The sequence below is a fragment of the Pinus tabuliformis genome, chromosome 3_1, assembly GCF_031772625.1.
Source record: "Pinus tabuliformis cultivar Carrire ecotype Pingquan chromosome 3_1, CPIR1, whole genome shotgun sequence".
NCBI lineage: Eukaryota > Viridiplantae > Streptophyta > Pinopsida > Pinales > Pinaceae > Pinus > Pinus tabuliformis.
This window is the reverse complement of record NC_142301.1, coordinates 97,955,461-97,972,135: the sequence shown is the minus strand read 5'-3', so window position 1 is coordinate 97,972,135 and position 16,675 is coordinate 97,955,461. Positions and strand designations below refer to the sequence as shown.

The 16,675-nt window shown below is 38.6% G+C and overlaps 1 protein-coding gene across 2 annotated transcripts in view; it reads left to right on the top strand.

Annotated features, from left to right (window-relative positions):
• The window catches only part of EER5 (proteasome family protein), a 185,198-nt gene extending 179,365 nt beyond the window's left edge, over positions 1 to 5,833 (top strand). For both annotated transcript variants that reach the window (XM_089412526.1, XM_089412525.1), the window contains 4 exons: positions 4,848 to 4,924; positions 5,082 to 5,156; positions 5,247 to 5,352; positions 5,452 to 5,833. In XM_089412526.1, coding sequence (XP_089268652.1) covers positions 4,848 to 4,924; positions 5,082 to 5,156; positions 5,247 to 5,352; positions 5,452 to 5,583 — 390 coding nt within the window. In that variant the 3' untranslated portion in view covers positions 5,584 to 5,833. The remainder of the gene's footprint in view (positions 1 to 4,847; positions 4,925 to 5,081; positions 5,157 to 5,246; positions 5,353 to 5,451) is intronic.
• The last annotated feature ends 10,842 nt before the right edge of the window (positions 5,834 to 16,675 follow it).

The following is a 16,675-nucleotide window of genomic DNA, read 5'->3' as shown; positions in this document are numbered from 1 at the left end:
TCTGCTCCAAGTACATCTTTTGTTTAAGTATGGGGGATTTACGCAGTGCATTATATTAGATATCATTTTTGGGATTCAACTGCGTTAAGTAAGTCATTCAAACGTATGACCATTTCCATGAGAGGTAGTCGTAAAGTGACTAATTTCTCATGATTTTTGAATAGTTCACTTAGCACTCATTGCATCGGGTGATGCTCACAGGGGTGAAGAAGTGGGATTGAAACTAGTGAAATGTGGAGAACGAATCACATAGCATCAATCATCACTTCCGGGGCTTGCACCCGGTAACCAGGACTTCCCAGGAGGTCACCCATCCCAGAACTCCTCTGGCTCAAGCGCGCTTAACTGTGGAGTTTTTCCCCACAATCAGTCCAATGTCACACCCTCTGGGGACAACGTCACCCCTTCAGCCGATCGATTCGCTGCCCAGGAACTTTAATTTGCACCTCTTGGTCTCACACCCTGACTTTTGGCTTCTACACTCGATTCCTTCAGCAAATTTCAGATTCCCTCTTGGCTTCTACGTTGCCTCTGCATCAACCTCTCTGGCTCTGCACTGCCTTTGCTGGATCTCTCTCTCTCTTCTCTACTAAGTATTCTCCAACCAGGAAAGATTTCCCTTCGGATACTATCCCTGCACCTCACTGCATAAGATCACTATCGAAAATCTTTTGGTCAGTTGTTTTGCGTTAGAAAATTGAACTTCTGATCTTCCCTCTGTGTATGTTCTCCAAGTGCTCCTCAAGCCTCTTCTTATATCTTTCTGTTGGACAACCAACAACTCATATTAACTTCTAATCAATGGCTTAGATCATTTTGGCTTGATCCTCGTCTTCTTCTAGAAGTTACACCCACAGTTTAGATTAATACCCATTAATTATTTTAATTTCCTAAGTTTAGACTTAGGGTCCCATTAATGAAATTAATTATTTTAATAAAACTATCTCTGGGTGGAATTTCCCAAAACAATTTCTAGGCATTGGAGAATCCCATTAATGAAATTAATTATTTTAATAAAACTATCTCCGGGTGGTATTTCCCAAAACAATTTCTAGGCATTGGAGAATGCATATGTCTAAGCCTCCCTGCAAATTTGGAGACTTAGAACACATATCCGATGCTACCAGAAATCAACAAGCAATTGTGAAGATGAAAAAGAACAAGAAAATGATCTTTTCAAGATGATTATCAAACCTTGGGAAGAAATATCATTCCACAAAAAATGGCACGGATTGGTATACACCAAAGACAATATTTTTTATATTTTAGATTACTCTAAACCAATTCAGTTTGTGAGTGCAGGTTTCCTTGAAGACGTTCTAAATTTTGTTAAAATGTGTCAACATTTTAAAAGAGGTGGTCACATGGAGAGTCAGTGTTTTGACTTCCATCCTTGTCTTCATTGTGGGAAGAAAAATCACCTATCATAAAGATGTCAAAAGCAAAAGAAAGCTAAGAAAACAATCCATTATGGATGGATCAATCCTTGGAGATAGAATCGAAATAAAGAAGCTATATAAATCCTACAGTCTGTTCAAGACAAAGGTAAAGACAAAGCTATTTGAAGAAATGAATAAAGCAAAAGGTTCTCAACCAATTATTTCAGAAAAAGATGGTACTCTCACACCTAAAGGCAGGGAGCACAATGATAAAAGGAAACTCTCCTACACTTTTAAGGGGGGTGGAGTAAATTGATGAAGTCAAATGGGTTAGTGGTCATCCAAAATCAACCACCTTATTCAAATAAGATTGGTTAGTGATAACTCAGAAACCACCACATTATTCAAAGTAGATTGGTCATTGGCCATCCACAAGCCACCACATTATTCAAATCAAGTTGGATTGGTTAGTGATCATCCAGAAGCCATCACATTAGTCAAAGCAATTTGGTTAGTGGTAAACCATAAACCACCAGTTTTCATGTAAAAAGTTTAATGGTCAACTAGAAAAACCACCACCAAAAAAATCCAAAGCGTCAACTTGGATCCTTTCAAGAATCAACTATGAAAAAATTCTCTTTTTGCACTTGATAAGGGGAAACATTCAAGTTTCAAAGTCAAATCAATCAACATTCAGTTAACAATGGGGAATTCCAGCATAACAACTGGTCTCTTCAACTATCATTTCAATAGAAATGTTTATGTTGATTTGGGGTAGCATCAGAGGTGCTCTAGTGATGAAAATTGGTGGAGAGGCTAAAGCACATGAGATCTCCAAGATAGGATTGGGCAGATTCTACCCAGTTAAGGAGATATTAAAATAATTAATATTTTTAATGGAGTTCCTAAGTCTAAACTTAGGAAAAATAAAATATTAATATAAAATTGGGTTAGAAGGTTCTAAATGACATGGATCAAGCCAAATCTAATCTTAGCCATTGATTAGAGATGTAATCTCAGCCGTTGAATGACCAATAGGAAAAGTATAAAAGGAGGCTTGAGGGTCAGTTGGAGAATACACCAGAGTGATCGGTCATTTGACTTTCTAGAGCGGGGTTTGCTAAGAGAAATCGAATCAGTGATCAGAGTTGCAACGAGGGGCAGTGAGTACGAGACAAAGAGTCAGAGATAGTGCCGAGAGACCAGTGCAAAAGCACAGAGAGGTAGACGTTGAGCCAGAGGGAGCCACGCAGAGGCAGAAGGGACTGCGCAGAAGCCAGAAGGGCCTGCGTCATCCACGCAGAGGTTGCAAGAGTGATGCAGAGGGTCAGAGAGGCTGCGCAGAGCCTCTGAGGGCTGACATAGTGAGTTTCGAGCTAACGTAGAGGCTAAGAGGGTTGATGCTGAGCTTCAGATTGTGCTGGAGAGGGTATCGTGGGGCAGACTTTCTGAATATCTTCTTCCGAATAGAGAGGTATTACTGCTGAATTATTTTCTCTGTTGGGTGAGCTGGTTTGGCACCCAGTTGTACTTAGAAACACTGCATAATAAAATAACCTTCAGAATTGCTGCACCGGTTTTCCCAAGTTGGGTTTTTCCGGGGACGAGTTGTCCAAAAATAACGGTGTCACTTGTGTGTTTGCTATTTTTTTCAGCTGTTGATCTGTAGATGGTTGAGACTTTATTGTGTTTATTTCAGTGTTTATATGGTTAAATAACTTGTTTGTAATTAACAAGTAGGAGAAATAAACCAGAGAATACAAATAAAATTTCTAACGGGTAATACTTAGAAATTTCAACAGTTCAGACATAGTAGTTGATCACTTCCAGCTATTTAATTATTGGCTGTTTTTGAGGCATATCTTTATCGAAACTTAGTTCAACAGTTTCAGATTGAAGATAACGAATGTTATTGGTAAGATTATTCAGAGTTGTGATTAAGGGGGGAATGTTACATTGTAAGTCCCTATACAATCACAAAATCCGAGAATACACTTTTTATCTTTACGAGGTGTCATCATGATCCACTAATGAGTTGTCAGTGTGATCTAGCTTTAGATCTAGAAGGTCAATTGATGTATTATAAATTTACATTTTGAGCTCAATACAAAACAACACGAAGGGCTTAAAGCCTTTTCCGCCAATTTGCTTGCTTGTCTTGCTCATGGCCCATTCTTAAAAAAATTAATTGACCATTAAGATTTTTTTTTATTAGTTCTAAAAATAAATGTTTAAGAATTTTTTTTTTAATTTTTAATTTTTAAAAAATTTAAAATTCAAAAACAAAATTATTTATGTATGTATGTATTCAATTTTGACATATTTTTTTGGTTAATTTTGAAGTTTATATATATTTGTATATTTGAAATTTAATTTTCGTCATGGCAAATTCTACCATATTCTGTTTCACTGGTAATTTCTTTTGAAGTTCCTTGTCCCTGAATTTGAACACAAATACGAACTAGGTGACTTAACATGGAGAAGCGTGTATTAAATTGTAAGTATTTAAATTTTAAACGATGGGGAAATGTCTATCCGGTTTGTCTATAATATCTAGTCGATACGGGCCTGTATAAGCTCCCCCCCTATAGTGACGGTCTGTGGCTTAAAAGAGAAGGCTGGCTTGCATCATGTGGGTCACTTATTTCTTAAGATGGGTCGTTTGTATTATGAAGATCTCGTGTCTTTTCCTAGAATTAAGCTATCCTATTGTTTATTTAAGCTGCATAGTGTTGCGTCTGTGTTTACAGTGATCTTATGCAAGCCTGTAGGCTGTATTCCTCTAAGGTTAATATGACAATAGAATCCAGATTTGATAAGTGCTTGTTAATCAATTGTAAATTTTCCATGGATTTTTGTAAATCAAAATTGATGTGTTTGAGTCCAGGAACAGTTAGAAGACAGGAATTTTATCTCACCAAACTAAATAGGTGGCTCAGTTCATACTAAACGAAAGCAATCTGAAGGATCAGAAAGTTTGACTTGAGATTGTTTAGGTTTCAGTAGCCATGTAAACTGATAATGGGATGCCATCGTTATTATCTTATATTTATCTTCATATATAAATGGAATATGTTGATCATCTTTCCCTTCGTTTTACATGGGTTTGTGATTAAAGTGTTGTTCATGCGCATACTTCATCTAGAGGCTAGGAGCCTAGTGTTCCATGATAAGATCATTGAATTGTTGAAAACTACCATTGAATGCTAATATAAATGAAAAAATAATTCAAACATGCAGTACGGGTCCTTGTCTGAGAGGAATTCATGTCGTTATAATAACTCCATAAATTTTGAAAAACGTATGGATTATGCGTGAGCAAGGTAAAATGGACATCAAATTTTGGTTGTACCAAGCATGTTTCAACCCTTAGCAGCTTCAAAGTTTCTTTTTTACTATTTACGAAAGGTATTGAAAGGCCTCATAAAATGTCTTCTTCATTTTGATTGTGTGTGTGCTTAAATGCAGTATATTGATGTTGTGCAAGCTTTGCGCAGAGGTGACCTAAGACTGCTTCGACATGCACTGCAGAATCATGAGGATGAGTATGGTCTTAGTCTGTATTTTGGTGTTTGGTAACCTTGAGTTTCACTTCAGGCTCATGGGCCTCATTTAATAGTCAATATTGGTTATTTGAGCAAAGATTTTCCATTCCTAGCTATGCAGTTTCTTAAATGGTGTATAACAGTTTGACTTTTGTAGGTTTCTGCGTTCAGGAGTATATCTAGTTTTAGAGAAGCTGGAATTGCAAGTCTATCAGAGATTGATTAAGAAGATGTGAGTTTCCCACTTGTTAAAATACATTGTAGTGTGCCAGTCATTCATTATGCGTTGAAATTTATTTTTAACATATGTAAGGATCTACAGATACATCATTCAAAAACAGAAGGATGCAAGCAGGGCACACCAAGTGAAAATGGATATTATTGTTAAAGCTCTGAAATGGCTAGAAATTGACATGGATGTTGAAGAGGTTTGTCCTTCCTACTTGATACTATGTGGTAATAATCAAGATCTTTAGATTCATTTTATTTTCTTATAGTGATTACATTTTACTCGTGATATGTTGCAGGTAGAATGTATAATGGCTATCCTGATCCACAAGAACTTGATGAAAGGTTATTTTTCTCATAAGAGCAAAGTAGTGGTTCTCAGCAAACAAGATCCCTTCCCAAAATTGAGTGGTCGACCAGTAAATCCGTAGCAATTAGCTACGGATTTGCCAATAATGAAATTTGCCTTAAAATATGTAGTATGTATATTTGGCACTCCTGAGCATCCAGTTATTCATTTGTATACTTCCAACTATGAGATGCTTGCTAACATGAAAACTGTATAGATGATTTAAAATGCTACCTTTGTGTGTCATATTTCAGGTTACACAAGTGTACATGTTATCTTATTTCCCTGGTCTATTGTGTTGAGAAATCAGGATGCTTGTAAATTAGGGTTGATTTCTCTTACTTGATAATTACTTGTGAATGTTTGTTAGTTTTTTACTTCTTTTATTACATTCTCTTCATCAAGCAATTACCAAAAACATAAACACATTAAGATCACCAGAGACAAAGAACACAAAAATTTAGGCTCCAAGCTAGGGAAAAACCCCACGAGGGGGAAAACCCAAGAAACTCCTCTTCTTATAGAGTCAGATCAAAGTGAGACATCCAAGACTTAAACCATGACAAGACTCTAACCTTCAAGATCCCAATCAAGCCCTCCTTCAAGATATCCTTCCGTCAACAAATCCAGCATCAAGTACAATAACAGGTCCAGCAACAAGTTCAGCACCAGGTATAAGCTTCAACATACCAACAAGGGACATGCGAGCTTAAGAAAGATCAGACTTCGACCTCTTCTTTTTCTCTCCTTGACTTCGCTCTATTTCTAGCTCTAACGCAGAAGAATAGAAGGTCAGATACTGCGAATTGGTCTCTAGATGGGCTCAAGTTGACCTATTTATACTTGTCCAGAGGGGATTGAATAGGTGTCTCTTCCTGGGCAAGGCCGACTTGGCTTCTTGCGCTGAATTTGACCCAAATTACATCTTTTGAAAAATCTTTTTCTAGGCTATGAATAAGCCTTTGACTTTGACCAAAACAAATAATAAGGAGCATGAAGAACATGTTTGAATAAAAGAATAATTTGACTTGAGCATGAAACCTATGCTTGAAAAATAAATAAATCTTAGAATGAAAAAGAGCATGCTAGGAAAGATAATCAATTTATTAATTATGAAAATTTACATTATGAAGACCGACACTAGTTACATTTTCAACACTCCCTCTTATGTAAGGAGGTATTCATAATGACACAACATGATACTCTCAAATTGAAATCTTCTCATAAGAAGGGTTCAGATTGATAAGCATCATCATTATCATAACCAACATTGTCAGACATAGCAAGGCCTTGATTGGCAAGTTCTATCTCTCGATTGACAATTTCTATCTCTCCTAGATCTGAGCACAATGTTGGAGGCATAAATTTGGACACCACCACCACCTCTCTCTAGGCACATGCCCCATCCATATGTTCACAGGGTATGACCTCATAGGACTATTCTTATCTTGGATACCCTATCCTCAAAGAATATTGGTCTTGAGGACTACTCTTATCTTGGATACCCTATCCTCAAAGAGTATTGATCCTTGAAACTACTATCTTGGATACCATTCCTCAAGGAGTATCGGTCCCAGATGCTTATCTAATCCTCCATACTCCCTAACAGTTCTTTCACTAGGTTGATAACTGTTAGTCGTGGCTATAGTGTATGACACATGGAGAATATAGTGTCCATCATCACTCTCTCTCAACCAGGGAGGAAATCTTCACTCCCTCTCAAACGAGGAACAACCACAAGCCTAAGCTTGTCTTAGCAATACTCATCTATGCGACAACTAAGTGTTCCTCCATGGAGATCTGTTTTAGCTTCTCGACTCCCCTCTGCATCATACTCTCAAATCATAAAACACCTCGACCTTTTCTTGGTTCTTTAACAATCTTCACATCGAATCCAACGTGTCATGAAATGCCTTGTGGAGCCAAACTTCTTCACATTTGATTGCACAAGCCTTCATATCTTCTTCCTTCGTTACATAATTATGCTTTCACGCTTTTCAAGGAATTATATCAGCTTCCAATCATCAGTAGTATATTTATCAGTCGATGTGTTCTTGGATCGAACCAATCAACTGCTGGTACAATGATATTAGAACTTTTCAACTTCTTTGTTAATTTTCCAGTGCTCTATGCTTAACACAATCACTTATTCCAATTCTTCTTCAATTAGCAATCAATTTATCCAATATAATTTAAATTTTCAGCAACAATAAGCAATTGTAGATAGAACAGTGAACCAATGCACAATAGAAGACAACTAAGAACAATAGAGACATAGGATTTGTTCAAAGACTAGGGAAAATCCCTAATCTGATATCCAATCAAAGATGAGCCCAAAAGTTAAATCTGATCCAAAGTCAAAATTTTCAATTATGGTCAAAGTCAACAATAATAGTAGCAACCCTAATTAGTCAATGGTCAAATCACCTCTGAAATAGCTTAGTCAACAGTTAGAAAATAAGGCCTCCTTTTTTAGTCAAAGTCAAACTTTGACCTACATAAACCCTCGCTGAAATTCTATAGTCAACATTGGTCAAACAACCCTAAAAATCTCGGTCAATGTGCCAATCAACATGACCCTCCAAATAGATAAAAAATTCAAAGGCAAACCAAGTCAAACCATGCTACAAGTTCAAAATTCAACACTAGTCAAAGGCCCTGTTACCACTCAAACCAGCGGGGGACCTAAAGGGGGTTCCTAAGAGGGAAGCTGCTAGGTCAAGGGCAACGATGGAGGCTTATCCTACTATCACCACAACTACACAGATGGGAGGAGTCGTGGTAGTGTAGGGATCACTTTGTAAATTAGATGTCAATGGATAGATGAGAAGTGACCCTGAAAACCCTTTCCTAAGGATGGAATGAAAAATGGAACTTGTTTGCTATTTGAGCAAGGGACTTGGTCCACTAGGGCTAAGAGGTGAGGATTGGAGGGTTGAGGGAGAAATAATAGGCTTATAAAGGAGTTTTGTCGATCCCTATAATCCTTGGAAACTTGGACTCCCAAATGGTTTTTGACAAATAGTCTTTATTAAGAAGTGGGATCACACAGGGCCAAGTGGACCCGTTCTAGGTTTGGGGATGGAATGTAACAACCAATGATGTTCCTATCCTGGACAAGGTGAGGGGAAAGGACCAAACACGAATATTCACTTTAAAAGGTTGAATTGATCCTATTAGTGTCTAGCCGAGATGCCTAGGCAAGATTCGGTCCTAGAGCTAGGGCTTGGGATTCCCGGAGATTCCGTTGTTAGAATGGCCTCAAATTTGGAAGAGAGGAGGGGACCCACCAAAGCAGTAGCCTAGAGGAGATCAAGTTTTTTCCTTGGGCTAATTGCCAAGAAATTGGTGCCCTAGGTGACCTAATGGGGCTAAACTTGGGGAAGAAGGGGAAAATGGTTTAAAAGGGGGTTGGAATGATCACCCTTTTATGGGATTAGTGCCTAGTTCACTTGGGGATATGGAATCAAGGATAATGGTGAGTGAGAATTTGGTTTCTTGATCAAGGAGGTCCAGAAAGTCAACTTCGTCTAATGTCGAGAGAAAGAAAAGAAAAGTGACCTTCAAGCATTTATACTTCAAAGCAAATGATGCAAGCTTATCGAGACAAATAAATCTCTAGGACATTTCATTCATATAACATTGGCCCATACATTAAATTAGCTAAAACATGTTTAATTCCACATTTCAATTATGCAATAACTAGCCCTAATTTTAGCAGTATGCAACAATAGGAATAACCACATCAAAATTTACTTACAACATTATAGAATATATCCAACGAGCATTTCATTTGTAAATAAGAAGCTCCAAGATAGAAATAGCCCAAATCCATACATCAAAATTCATCCATCCAAAATAATCCACCGAGGAAAAAAATGTGAAGTTCTCTAAAGATAGAGAGATCCCAAGTCCAATGATGATACAAATGGATGTATCTAACATTAATATATACCCTCCTAAAGAATTAAAATTAGCCTATGGGCCCCTAAAGATAAAATAATGTGCAAATAATAACTCCTAATGGTGACAAGCCCCCCATACTAGCTTATAATGTAAAAACAAGCCTCATAAGGGGCCAAATGATGGTGTATGCATGTCATAGGGCCCTCGAAAGGCTCAATAACATCCTAAAGTGCCATATTGAGGAATAAATTCCTTGGAATATGATGGACAAGGGGGTGGCCCCTTGTTCTCCAAGTAGTGGGCCTGTGGTGCTCTCAGTGGGTCTGAGGGCACATCAATGACCCATGGGTCTCCATATGAATCGAAGATGTATGTAGATCCTCTGTAATGGTCTAGGTGGTGGAATGAATGCTGCCATGACATCGTACACGCGCTGGGACACTTGCCAAGAGTGTGGAGCTCCTGTGGGGACCTGCTGGGCAGAGTGTACCAATCGTGTCACCATTGTCCCAAAAGTGGATCGCTAGTTGTCTCTGAACATTTATGAAGATCTGTGGAGTGTTCTCTGTTGCTGTGGAGGCCCATGGCTCTCTATGCACACCCTACATGTTCCAATGTGGACCTTTGGGTGTCAGGATCCCATATAGGGCAAATGTTTGGTAATTTAATTGATGTTAAATTACTTACATAAAATTATCAACCAGGGCTAGTAAACTAATGAAATGTATGTGCACTGTATGTGCTAGAAGTCTTTGTCACTTATTAAATGCCTAAATCAATTTGAGTTATCAAGATGCACATGTTTCTCTATGGCTATATAAGTAAACAAATTGCTTATATCAAATGAAATCAATTCTTCTCTCCTTGCTTAAATAACAATTTCATCCTACTTAAAAGAAACTTCAAACTTGCTTCATAAGATCACACTCACACTTGTTTGAAATAAAATCACTCACACACTTGCTTAAAGTAAAATCACACATGTTGTAATGAAAATCGAACACTATTGCTTAAATGAAAATCATTCTTGAAAATTATGTTCATTCAAATGAAAACCATACTTGCTTGAATAAGAATCATAACCCACACTTGTTTGAATGAGAATTACACCTATACTTAAATAAAATCACTCTTCAAATCGTACTCATAAATAAATCTATCTCTATGAAAATTGTGATTAAAAACTACTGCAATATAAAGCTTAAATTCCTACTGCTATTTTGAATTAAGCTCTATCCATATGCATATGAGATCTCTCCTTTCTTGATCAATAAAATGATTAGTAAAACAATTTCAAATCTATATCTAAAAATCAAAACTTGAATACTTGAATGAATTGACAAAATCTAAAGGAAATCTGTGCGGAAATACTGATTGTAAATAAACAAAATCCTTATTGTCTCGAGGGGGCTCTCCTATGAGAAGCAGTGAACGTTATAAAGATTTCATGAAATGATTATTCATGCATTGGAACACACAACAAGCAATGGAGTTGAAGAAAGTTTTTATATCAAAACAAAGTACTTCACAAATACAATTCTTGTCTTGTTTAGCTATGTCGAGAGGCATATTTATAAAACCCTTACGCAATAAATGTTTTCAGAGCTTTACGCCTATGCTAATCAACATATCCTAAGAGATAAGATATCATAATCTTATTTATGATTTGCTAACAACGTAGCAAATCATGAAACGAAAAATCTGCATCTCGCTTGCTTGATCCATGCCTTCCATGTTGTTTGACTTATCCTTTGACCAGACTGATAAGGTGCCTTTTTCATCGATCCAGCTTCTGCAAATAGGAATGAATCGTTGTCCTCATTATTTTCCAGCTACCCATGTGCCTTATTTCTCGGATGGAGCTTCACAACCTATTGAACCTTGGATCTAGCTGCAATTATTTTTATCAGTTGCAGAATCACTGTAATTCGGTAGCTTAGGTAGATATTAAGTCAAATAATAAAGACAAATGACACTTATGAAATATATGATGATTATATACCTGTTATGCTTCAACCTTGTAAATTGATACCCAGATTGTAACTTATGAATGTCAAAAAGGAAGGATTAAGGTGGAAAAAGGAGTGTCAAAAATAAGCAATTCTGGGGTTCAACAGAAGCCAAACCCAAATGGTAACCACCTGCAATCTTGCTTAAGATCCAATGTGTCCCCTAGGCTTCCAGTACAATCATCCATTAAAATAATCGACTAAAGGAGCTTACAAATCACGAATAACAAAGTGGGCACTTCATAATGGTATGCCCTTCTGTAGTGGGCTTTGACATGTGCTAGTGTCTACAAACTCCAAAGGGGGTTAGCCAAGGACCTTATTAGGTAGTTTTAGCCCTTAGAGGGGATAGTATGTCCAAGGTACATTCTTCTAATGGGGGTGGCAAGTGACAAATTGGTGATATGGAATAGGGAATGAGGGGGGCAGCCCTGTGCCACATAATGGGGCGTAAGGGTAGCTAAACAAGGGGAAGCCCACACCTGGGTATATAATGTATAGAAGGGAGCAATTGTGGTACATGAGGTGTCTCGACCTTGATTTTTCCACCCTTCTTTATATGCTTTTTTTTCCTTTTATGATTTTTCTTTAATTAATTACTCGAGGCTCAAATGACAATAGCATGATGTGTATATATAGCAGTAACTACCCCTTTGGAGGTAGGGCGGTTCATTGCCCTCTAGGGGTTGGAACAATCATGGATTCCTAAATGATAGAGGAGGCTCATCTAGGGCTTGTGGAACCAACGTGATGGCCATGGATGGGGTAGAGCTCATGTGTTGGCTTTTGCTCACGTGTTAATTATTTTTGTTCCGACCATCTTTTGCATTTTGTGGTACAATTTCTTGTTAAATGTGGCCATTTATGCTTTTTACTTTTTCTTTTAATCGCTTCAACCGCCGAGGCATCATTCTAGCCCTGACCCAAGGTGGGGGCAAGGGGATAGGGAGGCGAGCCCTATGTGGACCCAAAATGAGAATGCGGACCCAGGTGGGAGAAAATATGAATGGGGATATAGTGAGTGGAAGGGGAGTGATATGTGTGGATAAAGGAGCGGGACCACGCACCCAAAATCAGGGTTTCCCAAGTAGTACCACCCTAGAACCAAATGGTCAATAAAGGAGATCCCACAGTTCTAAGATCCAAGGGTAACAACCAAAAGAGATTAAGGGGACATGAGCACAAATTAAACCCACTCTTTCTGCCAAAGCCCCCCATCAATCCATACCCAGAAGTATCTGTGATAAGTAAACCCAATACTCAATTACCAAATGACAAGGCATACCTTTAGATTCGGGAGGCCCACCTTCAAACATACGATCAATACAGGTGGGTGAGGGATCACATGGTTGGCTCAGGTGGCAGAGAAATGGCACAACGAGCTAGTAGGAGGCATCAAGGGGCTGCTGGCTGAGGCTCATCATGGAGAAAAATTTCTCCTGGGGATATCACCCATGAAGTGGTGGGTAACAGGACCAAAAAAAAAGACAATTTCGGCCAGTAGAAAATGACTCTGTCTCCTTTGAATGTGTGAAGATAAACCTGTAATTTCAAAGCTATACGAACCAATCCAAGAGAAGAATGTGATGTGGGATGATGTCCTCCAGATGTGACATAATGTGTATTTATTATATGTGCCTTAGGGGTTCAAATTTCCTTGCCTAGGTCGACTTGTACTTTTGTGTACATGTGAATTTCGCATCAAATATAATATTATTCTTTGACCAAATTAAATTCTTGCAAGGGCTAGAAGGGTCTTCTCTGGGTGAGGAAGGCTTCCCAATGGAGGGAATTTCTCTAGAGATGCCAAATTCAGCAATCCCTCTCAGCTAGGGAGGAATTTCCTATTGCATCATAATCTCATCTCAAATGCCCTATCATCATCACCACTGTAACATATCTTGTCTCGTCCTGGCTCATCTCTACTCATCTGTTGAACACTCTCGAATCTAAAGAAGAAGAATCATCATACGGGAGATAAATCTGCCACCCTATATCCAATGACAATAGGAAAGATACCCAACTTGTCATGAGAGAAAAGGATCACACATCCTATTGCCTGATGATCTTCCTATTGAGAAATCTAGGGCATTAAGATTAGGAGATTTCTCTTTGATGATAACTTCTTGTGAATGCTTCTTACTTGTTTAGATTCGATTCTTCTTTTCACTTAGATTATTATAGTGTTCTTCAACAAACAACTATAAAAACATAAACAATAATGAGACAAGAGACACAAGGTGTAGGTGATAAGCGAGGGGCAAAACCTCTCCAACTTGAAAGGAAAACCCAAAACAAATTCTTCTTCTTATAGAGAATTCAATTGACGAATATCAAGACCAAGACCCTTGACCTAATGACCTCTCCCAAGACCAAGTCAATTACTTTTTGCACTTCCTCCTCCTTCCTTCACCCTAGATCTTGCAACACAAGACTGAAGTCCTCGACCTCTCCTGCAATTTTCGGCAGCTTGCAATTTACTGCAATTTCCCACATGTGACCAATTTAGGGCTAATTAACCCCTTCTTCTCCTTTGCTTGACAAGAGTTGGCTTGCTAGTGACTTCAGCCTTCAAAGTAGCTTAGTTTCTTGTCTTGATTCAACCTTCTTAAGATATGAAATTGCAACAGACAGGAAACCCTAGATTTCCTTGCACGTGTGAATGAAATGACCCAAAAATAGTCCTCAAATGTCCTTGTTCTTCCTTCGATCTTTGTCCTCCTTTCTTCGCTTGGATGTAAGGTATCTTCTTTCCCTTCTTATCGAACTTCTTGTGTATTGGTGTGTGTCACTTGAATGAGGCCGAGAGCCCTATATATAGGCTTCTTCCTTCATCTTATAGGCTGACTTGATTGGGTTCTAGGCCGACTTGTCTTCTTGGTGTAGGCTCATTGCTCCATCTTAAGGCTGACTTGCTAGAAGTGCTTGAGCTTGGTCTTAGAGGGTCTTTTGACTCTTATAATCACTCAAATACATATGTAACATGCCCAAATAGGTCTTCAATCTTTGACATTGACTTTACTAGACTTTATGACTTGATGACCAAACCTAATAGCTCACAATGGGAGCTTCAACTAAAATAAAATTTCTTGAGCATGAAAACCATGACTTAAGCATTACAAAATAATTTGTTTTTCTTTTTTACATCAATTACATAAAATCATGATTACACATGTTATTATGAAGACCGAACCTAGTTACATTTTTCAACACTCCCTCTTAACTAGGGAGGTATTCATAATCCATAGACGGTACTTGGACATTATCAATCAGAAGAATTCTCATAAGAAGAGTCGGATTGGTAACCCATCTGTATAACATTATACCAACCAACATTGTCACATAGCCTTGACTAACAACTCTCTCTCTCCACAATATTAGAGCTCAATGCTGGCGAGACCAATGATGTATATTCACCCACATCATTTTCTTTCTTGGAACATATCCTACCCGGGTTCTCAGAGTGTGTTCCACCAGGACTATTCTTATCTTGGATTTCGAGTCCTCAAAGAATATCAATCCTCTATGACTACTCTTTTCTTGGATGCACTAACTCATCCTCAAAGAGTATCAGATGCCAGATGTTTACCCAATCCTCCATTCTGTCTTCCCAAGTGAAGACAAGAATGATGTGTCTATCTCTCCCTCTCAACTTAGGGAGGTGTTGACGGGGCAAAATGTACCGCCAACGTCTAAGGGGTCTCCGCGGTGTAAAGTCCCAATTAGACTTCACACCGTTTGGAATAGGAGCCCCATCTAGTATGTGGGCCCGACTGCCACCATGATTGTTTTCTCCTCTTGGTTATTAAATGAGAAGGTACCAGAGTGGTGCGAGAATGAAGTGATCAGGCAGTGAAACAAAATCAGACCAAGATTGACAAATTGCAGAAAGAGGTTTAAACAAGTCACAACAACGATAAGAAGAGATAAACGATGGGGACAATTATTAAGCTGAACCCCCATTGGACATAATAAATAGGAACATGCCAGAGGTCAATTGCGAAGTAGTTCACAATAGGTCACCGACATGGCAAGGAACAAGTAAACACAGATTCTAAAGCGAAACATACATGCAACCACTATGTATCAGTACATAACATCTCACGTATATGACAACACTCATACAAATATGGTCAGGTACCAGATAGCTAATATAACCACCATGAGTAAGCACGGGGATCAGTGTAGAAGGAAAAAGAAAACATCTTATTAATATCGCTGCAACTTCAAATACATATCATGTAACTGGCCAATACCCAGTAGTGGAACATGGACTGTTCATACTATCGCCCGATGTCAAATCCCTAACCCTACTACCAAACCACTCTCCTAGCTACCAAGAGCTGACTGGCCCCTCATCTCTCAAGCATCAATCAACTATCTATATTGGCCTCAACTCGAGTGCTAAAAGTCAATTTAAGTGAGGGATGAGGGCAAATTTATAGAGGTAAGGTGACCTTTCACCTACCATGACCTTTGGCCTTCCCTCGTGACCTTTCAGTGACCTTCATGCCTCTTGAGCTTCCTTACTACTCACTCATGCCTACTGCCTAGTACATGCTTAATTTCTCTCAGCTTAACTGTTGGCATCATAGGAGAACATTTACATTATGATAAAAAGAAGAAGATGTAGAGGGTTCTTTTAGACCCTAGAGTGCTTATCACCAAAGCGATTTGTAAAGTTTTGTAGATGTTCTATGCTAAGAGCAATTTCACTTTTCTCACAGCAATTATACAAGTAGATAAGCAAAATGCAGATAGAACATATAAGCAGATCTTACAGAAGACAAATCAGAAACAAGAAAAATGTATGTGTTTGTTTCGGCGGTCAACAGGATGCTTCAACCAGCAAAGTCTCCTTTGGTCAGCCAGCCCAGCATGTGTCACAACAACCCTCCAACCAGTAGATGAGTCAACCCAAGTCAGTTCTACAAAAGTCAACGCTGTCCTGAAAAGTCAACGCAGGGGCAGCAAGCTAAAACTCAGCGCAGCAGCAAAATGGTCAACCCTTTGACCTCGATTTTTGTGCCAGGTAGTATGGCCTTCAAAAATCGAACCTCCCACAAGTTTTCAGCTTGTTTGGACCAAGCGTTGACCAAAGTCAACGCTGGTCAAACTTCTGCGAAACCCTAGCAGCAGAAACCCTAGCAGCAGAAAAATCTTCTTCGTCCTTCCCACGTGTGGCTGAAATTCGTCCTCCAGGTAGCTCGTACTTTTTAGGATGAGAGAGGAAGATGTGAGTTGTGTTGTGATCAAATT